This window comes from Poecilia mexicana, unplaced genomic scaffold (assembly GCF_051168715.1).
Source record: "Poecilia mexicana isolate PSO_F unplaced genomic scaffold, ASM5116871v1 scaffold_6, whole genome shotgun sequence".
NCBI lineage: Eukaryota > Metazoa > Chordata > Actinopteri > Cyprinodontiformes > Poeciliidae > Poecilia > Poecilia mexicana.
In genome coordinates, this window is record NW_028263375.1 from 12375238 (window position 1) to 12394853 (window position 19616).

At 38.0% G+C, this 19616-nt stretch overlaps 1 protein-coding gene across 1 annotated transcript in view; it reads right to left on the reverse strand.

Annotated features, from left to right (window-relative positions):
* roraa (RAR-related orphan receptor A, paralog a) overlaps window positions 1–6279 on the reverse strand; it is a 218988-nt gene extending 212709 nt beyond the window's left edge. The window contains exon 1 of the mRNA XM_088006263.1: window positions 4191–6279. Coding sequence (XP_087862389.1) covers window positions 4191–4344 — 154 coding nt within the window. The 5' untranslated portion in view covers window positions 4345–6279. The remainder of the gene's footprint in view (window positions 1–4190) is intronic.
* Between the last annotated feature and the right edge of the window lie 13337 nt (window positions 6280–19616).

Consider the following 19616-nt stretch of genomic DNA (forward strand, 5'->3'; position numbering starts at 1 on the left):
AGTCTATTTATTCATGCTTGTTAAAAAAAACTGCTAAATGAAAATTTAACAAGATACTGGATATTACATTCTCTTCTCTTCAGACAAGAGGAACCAACAAAATTGTACATTTCTATTTAATACAATGTGTGTATGTCTTTATAGCAAAAAAAAAGTATTGCTGCCGATCTACTAAAGTTTCAATCACAAAAGACACAGATAAATACCATACATTAAAAATGTTATTTGGCTTTTGAAACCCATAAACAGCAATTAGACGTTACGTCAAAGTTTAAATGAGGAGCAGCTGTAACCATTTATGAAGCAGCACTGTGTGTTAGAGAAGACAAAGGATGACGGTTAACATTTAAGCGTCTGACTGGTACGAACAAACGGAAGCTGATGAAGTTACTACTTGATTTGCTTTTTAGAATTTAAAACACAGGAGGACGGAAACTTGATCTAACGTAGCAACACGATGAAACTTGAAATCCCGGATCTATCCGAGCTGTACATGCAGCTTCCATCCAGAAGCAAGAGAGTCCCAATTTCCAGAATTTGAGAATGCCACAGCCAAAGAAACACTACTGTCCACCTCAGTGGCATGCAGCCTCTACGCCAATGCCCTACTAAGATTTTGCGCAAAAGAACTACAAAATCCCTTCAAAGTCCTTGTTGCATATCCAAGTCGTGTCCATAACATCTAAATAATAAATAAATTATGTTATGCCAGCTGAGAGCTTTAACTTTGCATCCCCAAAATAAGACTGCAGGATAAAGTCTGGTAAAAAGAAGAAATAATATTTTTATACTGCAGCATCAGGTGTTATTTTCATACCATGAATCCAATTCCCAAAACATCTTTCCTTTTTTTTTTTTCAGGCAGGCAAAAACACTTGACAGGATTTAAAATAGTAGCAAATGGCATAATCAGAAGACAGCAGGTACCTTGTGCATTTCTTTTTTACTAAATCTATAAATATATCACTAGGCCAAACAAAAACAAACTGCTGCTAAAAAAAATTATGCTAAACCATCTACATATTTTAATGCCCTTAAAAGAAACCTATTTACTTCCATATTAGGTGTACAACTGCACACAAACGCAAAATTTCAGCAATGTGTGTTTAACACAAACTCCCACTAAATGAGCATCTAGACACCAGAGCTACAGCCTAATTTTTGGATGTATATCAGTTGCAAAATGAGCAAACAGGTGGTTTCACATCTTTACACAGAGCATTATCTTTTACAATCATCTTAAAAATGTATTTATGAAAATCTAAGGTGTGTGCCAGAAAAGGCTTGGACTATGGAACTGTAGTCCCAAAAAATATTTTACAAGTCCTGCATATTTCCATGCTGTCCTACATTTGACACCTCTTTTTCCAAAAAACTGCAGTAATTTCCTACTATTAGAACATTGTAACAATTAATCATGGGTAAGTAAAAAGCCCTGGCTACCTTATTTTGGAAACAAGTCCTATCTAAACCTTATGTTGATGTTGGTTTAGTCAGCTACTAACTATTTTTATTTGTCATGTGGTGTCCTGAGGAGAACAGGCTCATATGTTTGTATTTATTGTCTTGGAAATAAATGTATCAACTTACTAAAAGCTAGGAAAAATAGTAGAACTTGTGGTTGAGAATTTTAAGAATTTAAGCTTCTATGTAGCATTAGCAGGTTAAGCGTCAGCGCTAACACTAGCATGCTACACGAGTTTCTTAACACGGAGGTTGCCAATGAACAAAACATCTTAGCTGTGATGGTCAGGCCAGAGGTACATGACTTTTAAAATGAATATTAAATTAATTTTAAAAGTTTGTGTTTTGCTTTACCTAATTTAGCAGTGCTAATCCTAAAGTCAAACTTGGTTGCAAACTGAGCGTTTTAAACGTAAGGCAGTTGTTGCTAGTACAATTTGCCTTTTAGTTGTTTTTCGTGAGGGAAAACAATACATACAATAAGTAGATACAATAATAGTTTTAGATACAACAGATTTAAAGGTTTATTCTGCTTTTGGTCACAATGTTAAAGCAAAAGTCAAACTAGCTGACAAATGTCTAATACCGGTAAACAACACGTATTAGCTGTGGCTGCCAGGGATAAGGTTTACATGCCACCTTCATAAAAGCTCATATTCTGCTTCAGCTACATTCAGCTAAAGTCAAACTCACTCGCAAGCTGAGCTTCCTAACCATAAAGCAGCTGTTGCCATTCAACAGTCCACAGCTGGTTGCTTTAGAGCGAGATAAATGGTTTGCATGCCGCATCATCAGAATACATTTTTTAAAAACGTATCAATAATGTCGTGCACCTTTGTTGGAACTCATTCCTCTTTTCTTTCCCCCTTTTCAGTAGAAAGGGTAAACCGACTGGGCAAAATGATCTCAACAGTTAGAGGAGCCCATTTAAAGAGAAAAGGTTGGAATTCTTTGCCAAAAGTGGTAGCGACAAAAAAAAAAAAAAGAAAAGAAGAAAAACTGACTTGACTTCATCAAAATTAAACGAATACTGCAGATTGAACAGCAAGGCTTTATACATGAGATATCAAACTAATTAGGAAATTTCAGCAGACACATTTGACTTTTTTAAGTTTTCAAAAAGTTTTTCTAACACTTATTTGAAGCAATCTCCTTCTCACAGTAGCCAACATACACTCTTAGTGTTTGTAAAAAGAAAAAAAAGGGAGAAATAAACTTTTAGTGAGGTGAGAAAAATATTTCCATAGTGCAGAGATTGTCTCACTTTTTTTTTTTCCCCCATTCAGCATTACATAACACACCAAAGGCGTTCTTTTTTCCTGTCTTTCTCTTTCCCAGACGCACTTTAATCCTGTGCATAAAAGGGTGGGGTGAATATGGGTCAGCAGGTTAGGAGTGTCTCAAAGTCAAACTTGTGAAAGAAGAAATCAATCCTGGAAGCTTCCAAACTACCTGTCTTGGCCTCTCTATTACATAAGCGCTCAGGCAGCGCGCGCCAGCCCACAAAGTTCCACAGTTTCGCCTTCAAGAGGTGTATTAATACGCGCTAAAAGTGAAGACCCTTTTTTTACGTTTAAATTAAGCAACCGGGGTGATAGGAGCTGAGGAGTGGGTGAACACTATTCTTTAAGAGTGAACAAGATCCGCGATCATGATGATGATTCCTGCTCTCGGTTGCGCGCCTCTGTTTATGGCTAAACCTGTTACATAACCAGCTTACATTCCACATTCACCATATCACATTCTAAATATACCCCTCGCGCGCAGCACAGGAGGCGAGTATACGCATGCAAAACCCCGACGTTCAATGAAATAATTGTCCCACCTACACCGCTCGCTTTTAGCGCAATGTGAACTCTGCTTGTTGGGAATCAGCAGAGAAATCCTTATTTCTTTGAACTTGGCCGAGCCCGGTTAGTCTGTGTACTGGAGACAGTGGAGAGGGGGTGTGGTTAAACATACTGTCTTGTACTGTACAACATGGACGGGACGTGATGGATAAATCATGTAAGAAGAACCAGACTTTTTCACGGGCTGGAATATGATAGCTCGTTCCGCCTTATTGTTAAATCGTATTAGGTTACAAATAATAACAATAAAAATATTAATATTAATAATAGTAAAAAATATATATATATGCGAAGCACCTTTCGGTTTGCAACAGTGTATAATCCAGCTGCATATTGGAACAGCCTAAATCAGTGACAACCCAGCGAGACGACGTTGCGTGAGACACTGGCGGAGGACACGTCCCTACGACCAAACAGAACGGGACTGATCGATAAACTAACCCCACAGTTTCCCCAAAGTTCACTTTCGACACTTTCGACAAAATAGCGCCGGAGCGGGCAGGTTGGCCTGTTTGGGCATGGGGAGTAGCTCCAGTTAGTGGGGTCTGAGTTCCTGGATAATTGATTAATCTTGCAGTCGGAGTAAATGTGACATCTGTGACCGTATCACCCCCCCATGATTTTGGCTGTCAGTGGAGCAGCGCACACATACATACACCAACCAAAGCGCTAATTACAATCAAACTGGTCAAATACCCCCGCTTGCATATAGATATATATTTAAAAAAAAAAAAAAAAAGCTATGAGGTGAATTAAAGCAGGGTGCAGTTATTTAGGAGGTTGTGCGATTTGATTTATTTTGAAGTTGGATTAAAATGTGCCTCGATCGGTCCGCGTTCCTCACCCGCCGAAACTGTCAAATTGCTGCTCGCTTACCTCTGTTGGTGCTTGAGCAGGTCTGCTTTCGAACCGGGGCTGGATGGTCCGCTTTCCGGAGCGTCTCCAGGTTTACCGGGGTTTCCCTGACCGGGGTAGCCGGCTCCGAGGCGCTGTTGCCCGGGTCGCTCGCTGGATCTGGAGGGGACTCCATGTTGATTTTTTTCTCTCCTTTTCTCGGCTTCACTGTCAAACTAATGCTAATGCTTCAAACTAATACTCTGCGATCTTGTGAGCTCCGACACTACGTCCTGCTATCTAATTTAGACTAGAAGTAAGAAATGAGAAATGCGAGTCTGTCTGGTGGTGGGTGTGTAGGTTTGATTGTCCACTAGCAGCGCTAGTGAGAGCTCCAGTCATGCAAGCTTAAGAGGGAGAGGTTGTCAATAGCAGAAGAATAGATGGTAGGCCTGAAAGTAATCCAAGCTGATCGACCCTGTGCAGTTTTACATGAGAACTGGGGTAATTTAATGCAACGCAGCCTTCACCAAAGACCAAAGAATGCATGCATTTAGATATTAAATCAAACAAGAGATTATACTTTTTTTTTTTGCTTTTACTATACAGTCCTCTTACGTTTGAAACTTAAAGTTGCTCCAAACTATCACAAAATATCATTACAGAATTATTGCAAGATTAAAAACATTCACTTTAAACATTACACTGTATGTCAAGCTACAACATCAGTGTAGTGTTTTGCAAAAACTACACTGTAAATCATTTATTAGTTCCATCTTTGTATTTCTTGTCAAAGTTTTTCGTAGCTAGGAACATCTTATCTGAAAAATTAGCCAAAAGCTGCAGAGGTGCATGAAATATTCACTGCAAAGTCCTTTAGTGGGCATTGCTTTTGCAGGCTGAGGCTCACTACAGCAGTCTGCAGGCTTCTTTCTCTCAGACATGAAACTGCCCATCCTAATGCCCGAGAATTCAAACGGGACTAGTCAGTAGTCAGTTCATTATTTTCATCAAAAATCACCATCATCCTAATCTCCAACATCCCCCTGTGGGAGGAGCGGACTGCATATATGAGTAGTCTCCAGGAGCTGATGAAAGAACTCTTCCCCCTTACTCACAGAATAACATGCGGGTCTCCGCTCTGCCTGATAAAAGAGGGAGCTGACAGCGCTTTGGAGAGAATGCGTTTTAAGATACAATGCTGTCTGTGGCTGCCATCAAACGTCACTCTAGGAAGCGGAATTCATGCACCGCTTGTTGCGCAAAAAAAAAAAAAAGAAAAGAAAGAAAGAAAAAAAAAACCCTGCAAGCACCATGCTTTCTGCATGTGATCAGCGGAACCACGCCTCTTCAAAGCAAGGCACGTGGACTTTGACATGGTCCTGCCCTTCAAGCAGACTGCTCACACAAGTCATAAAAGTGACGAAGCCAAAAGCTTTATCCCCTTCAAGACGCATTTTAAACAGCTGCTTTAATGGCGTGTTTAAGCGAAGAAGTTAACTTCTCACTCGGTTTATGGTTCAAAAAAAAAAAAAAGAAAGAAAAAAAATCTGTTGAGTATCTCACTTGTGAATAAGCAGTCGTCTTTCAAACAGTTATTTGCTCATCACAAATTAATTGTCTCTGAATTTGCGTACAAAAAAATGTTCACCTCCAACCTATTTGAATTTTCATTAAAAAAACTTATTTTCAATGGATTTCTGGTTTTGTTGGGAATAAACCAAATATCCTTCTGATGAACACATAAAACAACTAATGAGGATTTAACCAATAAACAGTTTAAAATTTACACTCATTTTTGGTAAATATTAATTAATATTTCTGAGTACAAGTTCTAACAAATAAAACAAAAAATACTCCACTACCTTTAAAGAAATAGCCCATTCTTAGCTTGTAAAAGTAGTTACATTTTATACAGTTCTGAAAATGTTGCTTATATGGATCATACTTTAATAATAATAAAAATTATAAAAGAAACTAGAAAAAACTCGATTCTGATAAAATGTTACTGAAATAGTAACCTAATAAACTTTAAAAGCTATATTCTAACCTTAAATTTCTAATAATTTTGCCAATAAAAGCAGTGCTGTAACTTGTTAAAGCTGAATGCAGGATTTATAAATGTATTTTAACAAGGGTCCTCTTTATAGCAAGTTTGCCTTTAGCATTTACTCATCCAGTTAAAGCTACATACAATTTTGCTTGAACTCTATTTAAACAGGATGGTATGTAAACCTTTTCCCTTTACACAGCTAAATGTCTTCCTCATTGGCAATGACTGCCTCACATTTAAAAGGCGTCAACTTGCTAACAATTTTGACAGTAGCACTCTCTAAATACTCAAAGCTGGAAACAAATTTAAATTCATAAAACTTTCCACACCACAAGTCTTACGATGGCTTTTAAGTCTTGCTAAGCTTATATATTCGCTGATTGTGCAACCCGTAAACATATCAGTCCTCAGTCCTACTGTTCTCTGCTGGACACAGCTCACTATGAATGAACTTGGCAGCTGACTGAACCAACATCTTCATTCAAATTCTTATCTAAAATGCTTTTGTAGGATTTGTAGATCCACACACCAAGAAGCGTTCTTCTAATCATAACGTCTCAGTGGATGTTTGTTTTTTTTTTTTATTTATTTAAAGGCAGAAGAGGAGGCAACAACTACCTCAGTGTTAATAAGTTTTGCATTTAGAGTTAGAATTTGATCATAGTTATGAACTAGTATGCCTATGAACTAGTATGCCTAGAGAGGAGACAGGGCGTTTGCTGTTGCAGCTCCCAAACTTTGGAATTCTTTACCTATGTCGGTAAAACAGGCCTCTTCTTTAGCAATTTTTAAATCTGCTCTTAAGACTTACCTTTTTCGGTTGGCCTTTGATTCAGTTTGAGCTGCTGCTTATTTATCTGGATATGTTTATGTATTGTATAGGGTGTTTTAAGTCACTGTATTGTTGGTTATAGTGTGTTTTAATTTTGATTTTTATTTGATTAATCTTGTGATTGTACAGCACTTTGGTCAGTGGTACTGTTTTAAAGTGCTATATAAATAAACTTGCCTTGCCTTGCCTAATCAAAATGGAAACAAGGATTTGGACAAAATTTTCCTACCCTTCAAAAATTGTCTTTTGACAATTTAACAATTGTACCGTCTTTCACCATCGGTTGAAAAACAGGGTAAATCCGAGACAGATCACCAGTCCATTGCAGTAATTGTAGGCCATTACTGCTACTACTAGTAAAATCATTCAGAGTTTGAATGAAAATAAACCCTAAAATATTGTTAGTGACATTATGAATGAAACACACATATTGGGAGGATATGCATATGGTGATGTTTACCCTGTCACATCGGCTGCATTCATTTAGCATTTTAACTAAGGACAACAGTGATGATTCAAAGTACTGTGAAAAACCGTTATTGTCAGATTAAATATGAATGATCAAGCAGATGAAAAATGAAAGTGACAGGTGCATTAGCAATAGAAACGGGCTCTGTCTTTCTCTGTGCCCCAAATTTGAATGTTCATCACTAACAACCTGGCTTCACCTCCAACCTCTATAAACATGTCGACAGCATAATAAAACCTCTTAAATATGGCATTTGGTTTTGGTTTGTCACACCAACAGAAGGAGTGACTCCCCTCTGGTCACCCTTTTCAAAACTTCCGCAAACGTTCTGAAGGAGTGGATGAATGTGTAAGTAGCACACTTGAGAGTAAAGTAACAATAAAAACCCAGTAGTAATCCTCCTTATGAAGATCTTGTCACATTCATCCCTTGGAATGCTGACCATTTTATTTTCAAATGTTGCTTAAGATTATTAAGGTGTGTTATCGGTCATTTCCCGTGGTTCTGCAGGAGCTTCCAGTGAGTTTGGGGTCATCTAGCAACTTGGATCTTTGTCTCTGTTGTAGATTTGATTGTTTGCTTGGGCGTACTATATTGGATGATCCAAAAAGGGGATAATACTGTCAGACAGACAGCCTCCTAATTTTATCCAGAATAACTTGCGATAAAGACAATTCGGTATCAGTGTCTGGAAAGTGTCAGAGTCCTGTGACTGATACCCTAATCACCAAACCCCATCACTGTGTCTTTAGTTGTTTAACAGTGCTGTTAGAAATGAAGTCCAACATCTCCACTTTGGTCTTCTCTTCTGTGCAAAGCGCATTATCATAGCAGCCTCGGGGTCTGTCCAGATGCAACTACTCAGATTTAGGCTATCAAGTTTATGTTAAAGAAAGCTGCTGGTAATAGTTCCAAACTAGCCATATGTTTTTAGTCTCTCTCTAGTTCATTAATTTAAAAATGTAACACTCTAAAGGAGGCCTCCACAAAATCTGAGATATATGTGGGGAGTTTTTTCCCCCAGTTCCTCTATGTAAGGCCTCTAAGAGACCACATGGTGAATATACATGGGTGATTTTTTTTTCTTAAAAGTTTAGCTGTTGTGCTCAATATTTCTATATTTCTCACTGTCAGAATAGATTAATTGAATGGTATGAAATCCCTCCATCCAGTTCCTTTCTACACAATTTAGTTGATTTCTTTCCAGCTTGACATTGTGATAGCACACACTACATCAGAACAAACTCACACAAAAACTATAGTAAATGTATCGGCTCTCTCACTTGTTGATGACCAGTCAATCAACATTTGCTACTAACCCTTGTGATTATGTTGGAAGAATTTTTAAAAAATATGCACTTTGTGCTAAGTTGTTACTGAACTTTTGCTGCTTTTTTTTGTCAAATACGTGGCTCCAAATGTCACATTTTCTAAAATGCTTTTTTTTAAACATAGGAGAGTATACTTTTTACTTTTTAAATGTAGAACAAATGCAGTATATGAAAAATGTCTTGTTTCTCTTGCATATTTAGCGAGTTTGCTCGGATTGCTGCGACTATTGTCCAGGATCAAAGTTTCAACTAATCTGTTCATCTCAAGAGAACAAATCCACTGAATCTTTGCAGAAAGATTGTACAATCTTTGCACATTAAACAATAAAAATATGAAATGTCAAAAGGAATCAATTTTCATGTTTCCATTACAGCCCTCCTGCATGCAAGTCATCAAGATAATCATGATGTAACTTTTGGAGCTGTGCTGTGCTGAAGGCTGGCTTTTTGAAAGAAAGCCAGAATGAATATCTTACTGCCAAGTGAAGAGGCCAACTTTCATTCCTTCTGCTCAGCTTCGGTTCCTCCAGATTTCCCTGACCTCCTGACTCACTGCAGTATGACAGCATGAACCCCAGATTCAAATGTATCGCCTGTTGCATGCTCAGCAACAAGGCTGGAAAAGTAAAACGTAGGTCAATGTCATCTAAAAAAAAAAGTGAAACGTGAACAACGTCTTTGGTACCCGAAGTATTGAAAAAAAACGTGCCCCTGCAGAAAGACGGTGATCAGATGAGACTAAAACTTAACACTCTGGCATACGTGCAAAATGATATGTGTGTGGGAAAACTAAAAGAAGAGTGGGCAAATATTTTTTGTCTGTGAAAAATTTGCCCACAGACTAATAGCTGGTAGAGACACTCTATAAGATGTGCAACCTTCATGACACTGAAAGGGGATTCTAAAATGTTTTAAAGTGACTGGCTACATATGCACACCATACTTAATACACACTTTAGATTTTCATTTAAAAAAAAAAATAAAAATCTGAAAACAATTCATTATTCTATTTCCCCCTTAACTGTAAATTACATTTAAGTTTGTGGTTGAAATGTGACAAAATGTGAATCAGTTCAAGGTTGTAGATTTTTTTTCCACAAGAATAAGTTTAGACATCATGCAGCACACACAGATAAAGGCTCACTAAGCACTACTATTTGATTCCATCCAAAAAGGCGCAAGGACAAGTCTGAGAGTGCCACTTTAATTTTTGGGTTAAAATGAATTATGCTGCTGTCACATTGCTGGGAAGGCGACGGGGTGGGTTGTGTCGTATGCGAAGTGCGTAGAGTAAGCATGCCCGCCGTGATCAGATGATTGATTAGGCTGACACTGGCTCAGAGGTGTAACACTGCTCTATTTTTCTCCCTCATTATGTAAGGCTATATTTCAAATCAGGAGCGCACTAGAGGAAGACACCAGAGACACAAGACAGGACACCCTTCAAAAAAAAAAAAAAAAAAAAAAAAAGTTTATCAGAAAACCGCCAAGGAGACTGAAGAGTTTCACTTCTAATCTTGTCATGGCTGTCATGGTAGAGCAGATAAAAGGTTGGCTGTGATTTGACAGCGTTACCTGTAGAGAGAGAGAGAGAGAGAGAGAGAGAGAGAGAGAGAGAGAGAGAAACACACCAGATCTCTTAATAAGCACATGATGATTCGTATTTAATCTAAGAAAAAAAAATTCTAACTATAATATTTAACATTTTTGAATTCAGTGATTTTTATAAAACAACACACACACACACACATTCAGAAAGTCACTTTTTTTTTTTTAAAGAAAGCGTTGCTTTACAAATTGGATTTCAAAACCCAGAACCAGCAAGCACACAGTTCTTTGCATGCTTATGAGCAGTGCAGAGTGGCAGAGTGTAATGAAACAGACATATTAATGGCTTTTCACTTATTCATGTGTCGAAAATGAAGAGGCTTAGCCACATTTTGAAATGGTTGACAGAATAAAGAGCCAACATTGGGGGAATGATTGTATTTATGATTCCAGCTTGACAGATGAATGTATCAAGAGAGTGAGTGAGTGACATGTTTCTGATGGTTCAAAGTGTTAAACGATGTGATGTATGGCAACATACAGGAGCAGTGGGGCTGCCGCTCTTCTGTGCTCTCGCTTTAGGAGTCGTGTCTCTTCACTGCAAGGAGAGGAGAGGCTAATCAACAGCCTCTGCTGTTATTTCAGAAAAAAAAATGGAAAAAAGGAATACTGCACGCGGTATACAAACATCATGCAAAAAAAAAAAAAAAAAAAAAAAGTGAAATATTTAACAGCAGGAAAGTTTATTGTAGGACAGGATTCTGCAGCTGCCTCACTCACAGTGCTGTCTTCCTCAGAGACAGCACCACTAGCACCACCTAGCAGCGAATTTGACCAAAATATTTAACTGTGTCCACATTCAGCTTCAGATAACTAACATGTAGATAATAGAATAAAATAGAAAACAATCTGAATAGAATAGAATGAAAAATAAAACATAAAAGACAAATCCTAAATTGTATACGAGAGCTACATAAAGATTACCTTATGTAAAAAAATAAATGAATAAAAAATTATATGAGTACGGAAAGATCTGTTGTTCAGAAAGAATACAAAAATACAAATGTAAACAGCTAAAAAGAAAAATGGTTAAATACACAAATATGTTCACAAAGCTTGTCCTTTATTGTGATTAAGCATTATGCAATGCAATAGATTATATTCTGCTTTCACTTTTCCAAAAAGGTGGCATTAAATCCCACGTCTGCACACAGCATTGGTTGTTGACCCTTTTGATCCAATTTCTATAAAAACATATATGGACTGAAGAATTAGTCCCAAATTTTACTTACAGCACCAATCAATATTATACGGCTGCATTACTTTAGCAAAAAAAATGGAGTTGGAAAAACGAATGACATTGATATTTGTTTTCCAGAAATTGTTTCACTGTCTGCTTCTTGTCCACTAAGGCATGACGAAAAGGAAGCTATAGCTGTCACGCCGCATTGCTTCATGCCTCGTCAGTTGCAAGATTACGCACTAACGCAGTCTATGGTTGAACATAAACTATGACAGCAAGAACTCCAAAATAGTCAGCGGAGGATGAATTGTCTCACCATAAAGAAGAAATAAAGATTGGCATGCTAAAGCGAGAGGCTTTCTGACTGAGCACGAATTGACTCATGGCATGTACATGGAGTTCATACAACAGGGGACTGGAGTGATTTTCTCAGTTAAAAGTCAGGAGGTGAAAAATGGCGCGGTTATTTGTGCCTGACAGAAGTTAAGAGCTTTTCCCTGAGGCCCACAGCTTCCCAGCTGACCGCCAGGCAGCCTCCTCGTCTGGCGTCCGCTCACCTTGCAAGATCACTCGTCTGCACGGGCTCAGTGGCAGCCTGTGTCTAACATAAGAAGATCCTTTTGTCATTCTGTTTGCAAGCCTAAGGATCTGTGCTTATTTTTTTTCTTTCATTTTTCCCTATGTGTAAGATGTACTACATATATATATGCTTCCTTGTCTTTTCTTTGTCTAAGATAGAGTACCCAGGCAGTTGCAATGGTTGGAACGTCAAGGTTACCTGTGTAATTAGATAGTAACATAATAGCTTCATGAATTTCCAGACTTATTAGAGGATCCAGTGTGGCATAAACAGCTCCCACAGGAATAGATCAAATGGGTGTCTGGGGAATGAAGATCTCCATTGGATAGGTTATGCTTCCAAGGTTCATTGGACACAAAACAATATGCATGGTGGAATACTTGAGAGTATCACGAACACGGAAGAGTAAAGCCAGGCAAGTAAGTTTACCCGTTTCTCAATTTTGACTATTCTTATTACCCGATAACCCTTCCTGGCCTTGTAATAAATCAGGCATGGAGCATGGAGGACTTGGTTGCCTTGCAGATTCGTGCCACAAAAGAGACAAAGTGAGATATTCCACCACTTTAATGACCTGATGACACAACAGACCCCATCCAAATCAAGTAACTCAGTCGCCAAAACAATTTTAAGGAGCAAACATAGTGTGTGGAGGTAAGGAACAGCAATACTGTCAACAAGTTTATAACAAATAACAAGTGACAGTTTAAAAATAATTAATTTATGTGCAAAAAATGTGATGCGATGTGAAAATCTAGTGTTTCTTTTCTTTTCTTTTCTTTTTTTTGCAAAAATTACATTTGTTGTGATGAAAGTATTTACCCAGACTTTCACACATTAATTTTAACACAATAACATGAGAAAATAGCGAAGAAAAGAGATTGCTAATGATTAATCATTGCCAATCATTACCTTTTGGACACAACTGAAGTACTTAAAGAAAAAAAAATCTCTTGTCGCACCTAGAAATGTAACTGGGTAGACTAATTACCTTAGACTAGACTAAGACTAAATAGACTCATTTTAAATCTATTTATTGCTACATGACTAATTCCACCAAATGCTGTTTTTTACTTAAACCTGGAATTGGTGGTTTATTCTTTCAGATATATTAATCCCAAACTTGTACACTGGCTTGTTCTAAATTTACAATTTAAATGAATCTTCGTGTTTAGAATAGTATGTGGTGGTCCAAAAGAAGTTATCGTTAAGTGCAAATTCACTCAAAATTCAACAACAAGATCCCTGGATAAAATAATGTGAGAAGGCCCGACGTGGCACAACCCGCATCTTTTGAGCAAATCACAAGAGACACCTGTACTTTCTGATGCAATCTTTGGTCATATTTTGAAGACAAAATGCTTGTAACAACATATTGGGCAAATCATTATTTTCCAACTCATCTGTCGCAAAACACCACAACTCACAACCTGAATTTGCAGCAAGTTATGATGAAAGCACATACTGTGGCTCACTGGCCACTGATCCTCCCCGACAGTCCTTGCCGGTCCGACATTACTGTGAGGTCTCTGATGCTGGGCGGTTGCAAATTTAGCCTTTAGCTCCATGGTAGTGTAAATCACAACACTCAGGAAGACAAATGTCAGAACACATGTTGGCAGTCTGTGTCTTTGAGCAGAAGATTCCTTTAATTGGGTGTGCAGGGACCAGGTCCAATCCCCAGCAACCTCCTCTTCCTCCTCATTCCTTGCTCTCCCTCTCTCTTTGCCTTTCTCTCAGCACACTAACAAAAGGCAGGGAGATAAAACAGACAGCGACAACCCATCCCTACTTTGTGCCATTATAGAACAGACACACTAGGGGTAAAGAGGTACGATGCTGAACATCAAGGAGAGCTTTATATAACTCCCTTTTTATTCAACTTGTTTCATGTTTATTTTACTTCTCCGAGCTATCATGTCTGATTGACACTGCTCCCTGTCATAACAACCATTACCCATCGAACCAGCATATGGAATACAGTGATAGCTTCTGGATATATTTGTCTGAGTTTAGGAAAATGTGTAAAGAATCAAAAATGCTCTCCAAAGTGTGTTCGGTGTCATCTCATCATCTGTGTTATGATTCCACCCTTCCCCTTCCTCTGTTCGTGCACACTCTGAACCTCAGCAGTGGGAGAAGAGATCATAAAGAATAGATATTCAAAGGCTTTAGCACAAAAAGACTTTCCTCAAAGCTTGTGTCTTTCTGGATACGAGGGGCAAGGAAGGGTGAAATGTCCAAACAGAGGAAGCGCAGAGCTCACGTCTGCAGATGTAGTTTTAGTCGGAATGAATTTGGTGTCATTTTAAAATTATGAGGTTTGGGGAAACTTATAATTATACATGATTTGCTGTCTGAACCTCTTTTCAACCCCAACGTTTTCAACTTTGACAACACTGATGTTGAGATAAATATATGTTCAGCTTCTTCCTATATTCGGTGGGTGGGAAAAACTTACATCAAATCTGAGTTTCCTTATTAATTTAGCATATTAATAGAAAAAAAAAAGTAGTCCCACAAAAACCCACACCAAACATCTGTATCAAACTGTTTGTCAATCTCAACTTAAAAGGACAAACATCACCTTTAAGAACAAACAAAACCATACTAGCCTTTTTAGTGACACTTTGGTCACTTTGAGGGTAATATGTTTATTTTAACAGTCAGCAGGAGAGCTGCATTACTCTCCTACATTTGTGCAAACCGGTTATCTGTGGAACTTCCTCAAAAAAAATGAAACTCCCTGTAAGTGCAATTCACCCATCAATAATTCATCTGTGTATGCTTTTCTCTTTCGATTTAAAATGTCTGTTATGAAACAGGTCCAAAGTACAAATATGATTCGTCCTGCTAATTCTTTTTTTATTATGGTTGGGCTGGAGACTTGTTAGAAATAAGAGGAAATCCTTATAATGGGGAAATGTGGTAGAGCAGCCTGGAACTAATAAATGCATGGACTAGTTTTCTGAATTGCCCTGAGACAGGATGTTCCTATTTTGGTGACATTGCACAGGTGAAGTAAGGAGGTCCCAGAAAGTTGCTTTATGTGCGAGTTAGAGGACAAATCCTGGTCAAAATTAACTTCTGTGTTCCTAGCAGCACTTTTGGAGGCCACAGCCAAATAAGTAAAAAAGGATGAACAATGTGTTTTCTCAGTTGCTGATATCGAAAAGGTAGCAACTAATGCTGACAATTAACCCAGAATGAGTCAAAATGCATCAGACTGCACTTCCAGCTTTAAACATGCAACAGACTGATGCTGCTGCCAAGAGATTCCATTAGTAAGTCATGTGCCATATTTAATATTATTGCGGATACATAAATTGACTGTATTGTGTTGCTTTTCCAAACAATGGAACTCTTTTCCTGCAATCATCAGACATGTGATGCACATCATTTCTGTTTGTTTAGGCAAGGCCCTGCAGAGCAGCAGGGAGCGGCGGGCCATGAGCTGCACAGCACCACTCTAATGAGCAGAGCTGGACGGAGACAAAGAGAGTCTGGACTGTGTTCAGCGTCTCTGCCCATTATTTGGCTCTGGTCCAGTACACAGAAATTAATGCCTGTTCCTTTCACTAACTATATTTTTTTTCATGTGTAGTGCTCAGTCCACAAAGGCAGTATAAACTTTAATTGGGTTGCATAAATTTGTCCTTTTTTTTTTTTTTAGTGGATTTGTTATCATCTTAAAAAGTCACTGATTAGATTTAATACATTTATTTAAATGAAAAATGTCATCACTCATCGTTACAGGAGTTTTTATTTTTTCAAAACCTTAAAATTCCTAAAATAAATTTAGCTAACGTAACAAGATGCTTCGATCCAACTATTGCTGTGTGTTTAAGTAGATGCTTGAACCTAAGGTGTTTCACAGCTTCCCACAGGTTTTCCTACATGATTACTCTGTTTTTAGCTCCATCCATCTTTCTATCGCAGTTTCCCTGTCCCTTCGAGGAAAAACATTCCCACAGCAAGATTCTGCCACCACCACAGTGGGGATGACGTTGTTCAGGATGATTTGCGCTCTTAGAGTGTTCACACAAATAATATTTTGAGTGTAGACCCAATAGCTCAGTTTTGATTTTATCTGACAACACCTTATCATGTCTACAGATTTCCCCATGTGGGCTGTGAATTCCTGCAGCTCCTCCAGAGTTACCATGAACATCTGGACCTCTTTTCCAGTTATTGCTCTCCATGCCAACCTTAGTTTAGGAGGGTGCACATTCTGTAAAAAGAATATTTATAAAATCATAAACCAATTTATAGTAAATTATAAATTGATCAACAAATCAATTTATAATAATGTACTATTTTGTGATGCAAACAAAGTTTTTACATAATTTACCATTTATATCTACATTAAAGTTTATGTTTGCATTCCAAAAAAAGGGAGTATATTTTCAAGGCAGTGCATACACTGTGTGTCATACTTACTATGAATGTTTCTTCTGTATTAAACAGAGTTTTTGGATCGGTAACCTTTTTCAGATCTTTTTTGAAACCCTTTTCTCTTTAAGTTGAAGTGTTACCAAGGTTGAAACTCCATTTTTGAAACTCCGTGGGCTGCTAAACAACAGTCTAAAAATCAAAGTGACTAAAATAGACAACCTATAAAGAAAATTACATAGAGGAAACAGTCAAAGCTGCTGTTTTCCCCAAGGTTTTCGAAAGCTGGAGATGTTGACAGTAATGTTCGTCTTCAACATAAAAAACAAGCCTCTTCTCTTTTTCCTAAGTGGGTTTTCCCCCCCAACTAGACCCCATAGTGAGCAGCAGGCACCTTTTATTGATCAACACAAAGTCCCAAATAAATGAGTGCAGAATGAGAGCTATGCTCCAGGGAGCTCAGGGGAGCTGGAGCTCCATAGGTTCCCATCAATTTTAATCACTTCACTAATGAAGAGGCTCCTCTCTGTTGGACGTCCATAACTCACGTTGCCAGAGCTCTCTCCACCACCTCAATCAAATCATTCCACACAACCCGCTCTTCATTGCAACACTAATGACCTTTTCAAAAATAAACAATGCCCACATTAATATGGCTGAAAAATCTGCTAGGCATGAGTAGAAAAGTTAAGTAACTTGCACAAAGAATGTGTGCACAGGATTTTTAACATTATTCGACAAAGGCAACATTTTAATGAAACGCCGGCGGCTTTCATGCAAGGAATCTTTCCAATTATTTAACATGATTCCTTTAGAAAAAGAATTACCTGCACGAGCTTCGAATGTGTTTAAAATGCGTTTAAATCTTTGAGAATGTATAGCCAATGTAAAAACAAAATTGTGCTTTGAATAGTATCAAGGCCACCGTTGGCAGCCGTAGCTGCTGCCTCCCACGCTCGCTATTATTTTCACACTTGTGTGTCTGCTTTTGTGATACAAAAATCCTCAGAAAGTCTAAGTTTGTGAAGATCAAATTAAAACCTGTTGAGGGTGCAAATAGCATGCCGATTAGTTTGAATTTTTATACGGCACACATGCCAAAATTGTCTTCTTTCCCGTATATTTAGCAACTACCGATAATTCCCGCATCAAAAACTGCCACTGTTAGGTAGACTAACATTAAAAAGTACTTTAAACTTTCCGTCTGAAAGTGTAATTAGTTGTCAAAATGTATATATTTAATACACTTTTTTTCACAACTTGGAATATAATGCATCTGCATCTTAAATGCATGTTTTTTTTCAATCAGTAAAAAGAAAATTAAAATGAAAAAATTGAACTCATAACTAGTAATATTTTTTGAAGGCTCTATAATGTGTTATTCCTTTTTCTCATACTTTATGACCCTGCAAGTGTCTCAGAAGTTATTGAAACTCCACGAAGCAACGTCTCACGAACACACACACGCACACGCATACACATACCTCTGCACGCAGACACACGTGCAATCATATTTTACTTCTCATGACGTCCAAAATCTTTCTCCAGCATCTGCTCCGCTCACTGTAGGTAAGGGAAAAAATCCATCACCTTCCCCCTGGGTTTGCATAAGCCTCTCAGAAAGGTGAGTCACTGCCATCGGGCCGATTTGTTGCCACGTTCTGGGATTTGCCCTGTCTTTTCAAATTTGATATTTGAACTCTCTTTTCGAAGTCTCTTGGCAAAGCGTCGTGTTTTGAACCTGGGAGATGTGATCCAGAAGTCGTTTGAAATAAAAAGAAAAAGGCATGCCATTGTATTTTCTGTACTGAGACATATTTTCTTTAAATTTCTTTTAAAAACTCTTCTTAACAATCACACGTTATGCTTTACTAGCTCAGCAAACATGGCACAGGGACATCTAAAAGAAATGAAAGCTAACAAACACAATTTGCCTAAATTCCTCTGTGGCATGGCTATTATGTGGAGACATTTGCTCTTCTCAGAAAACACACAGTTTAACTGGAGTGCTCTCTGGGTGATCTCTCGACTGAAACGCATTAAACTCGCTGTGATTAACAGTGTGCTTTCAGTGCCCACGGTGAACATTGATGTTTGATCTCTCATTTGTGATGTAGCACATGAGGTCCTTCTTTGTCTGTTGCTGTTGTAGCCTGTGGGCACGGTGTAGCTGTGTGGGCAGGAAGGGGCAGCGGGCCAAGTGGACAGAGACGCTGCTCTCGTCCTGCAGCTGGCCTGACCTGCTTGACATGCGCTTTAAAGAGGTAGTTCATGATTTTTTATTTATTTATTTATTATTTTTTTTGGTGAGGTTTTTGCTAAAAGCTATAAGCAGTTATTATCTCATCCCTATGAATAACTCTCTTGGTGTCGTCATTTAATGCATATCCAAATTAGTTAGCTGAGGAGGTTGTAATAGTCATTTCAACATAGGCTAAGATTAAAATGTACTTCTACCATCTCAAAACAATTCTGATCTCAAACAAACACCACATGGGATCCTATAAATTACTAGTTAATGAACCCCCTCATCCATCACTGCATTTACTTTGTTAATTATCAGCTTTATGCTGATGATTATACAGACAATGAAGTTAGCTGGCGTTGCATCGTCAGTGATCTTCCTGTGTGAAACAACAACAGCACAAAGCAAATTACAGGAGTAAAGGAGGGATTGGCCTCTGGGACACCCAACCTTCATAATACCTTAATTTGTCCTAATTTGGGCAAATCATATTTTTACTTATGTATCTATGTAACTCTTCAATATGGTAATCTATTGGTCTTTGTGTTCTAGTTATTATATTGGTTTTGTAATTTGATCATCTGTTGTTTACTTTTGGTGTAGTTGTTTTTTTTTATTATTTGTTTTAGATCCCACTGTGTTCTTTTGAGGTTAATTAGTTACTCTTTTTTTTTTTTTCCAGCTCCTTGGTTTAGTTTCTCACTCAGTTGCTTGGCATTGTCTTAATTGGTCTCATCTGTTTCTTAATCATCAGCCCAGCTGTTAAAAGCCTTTA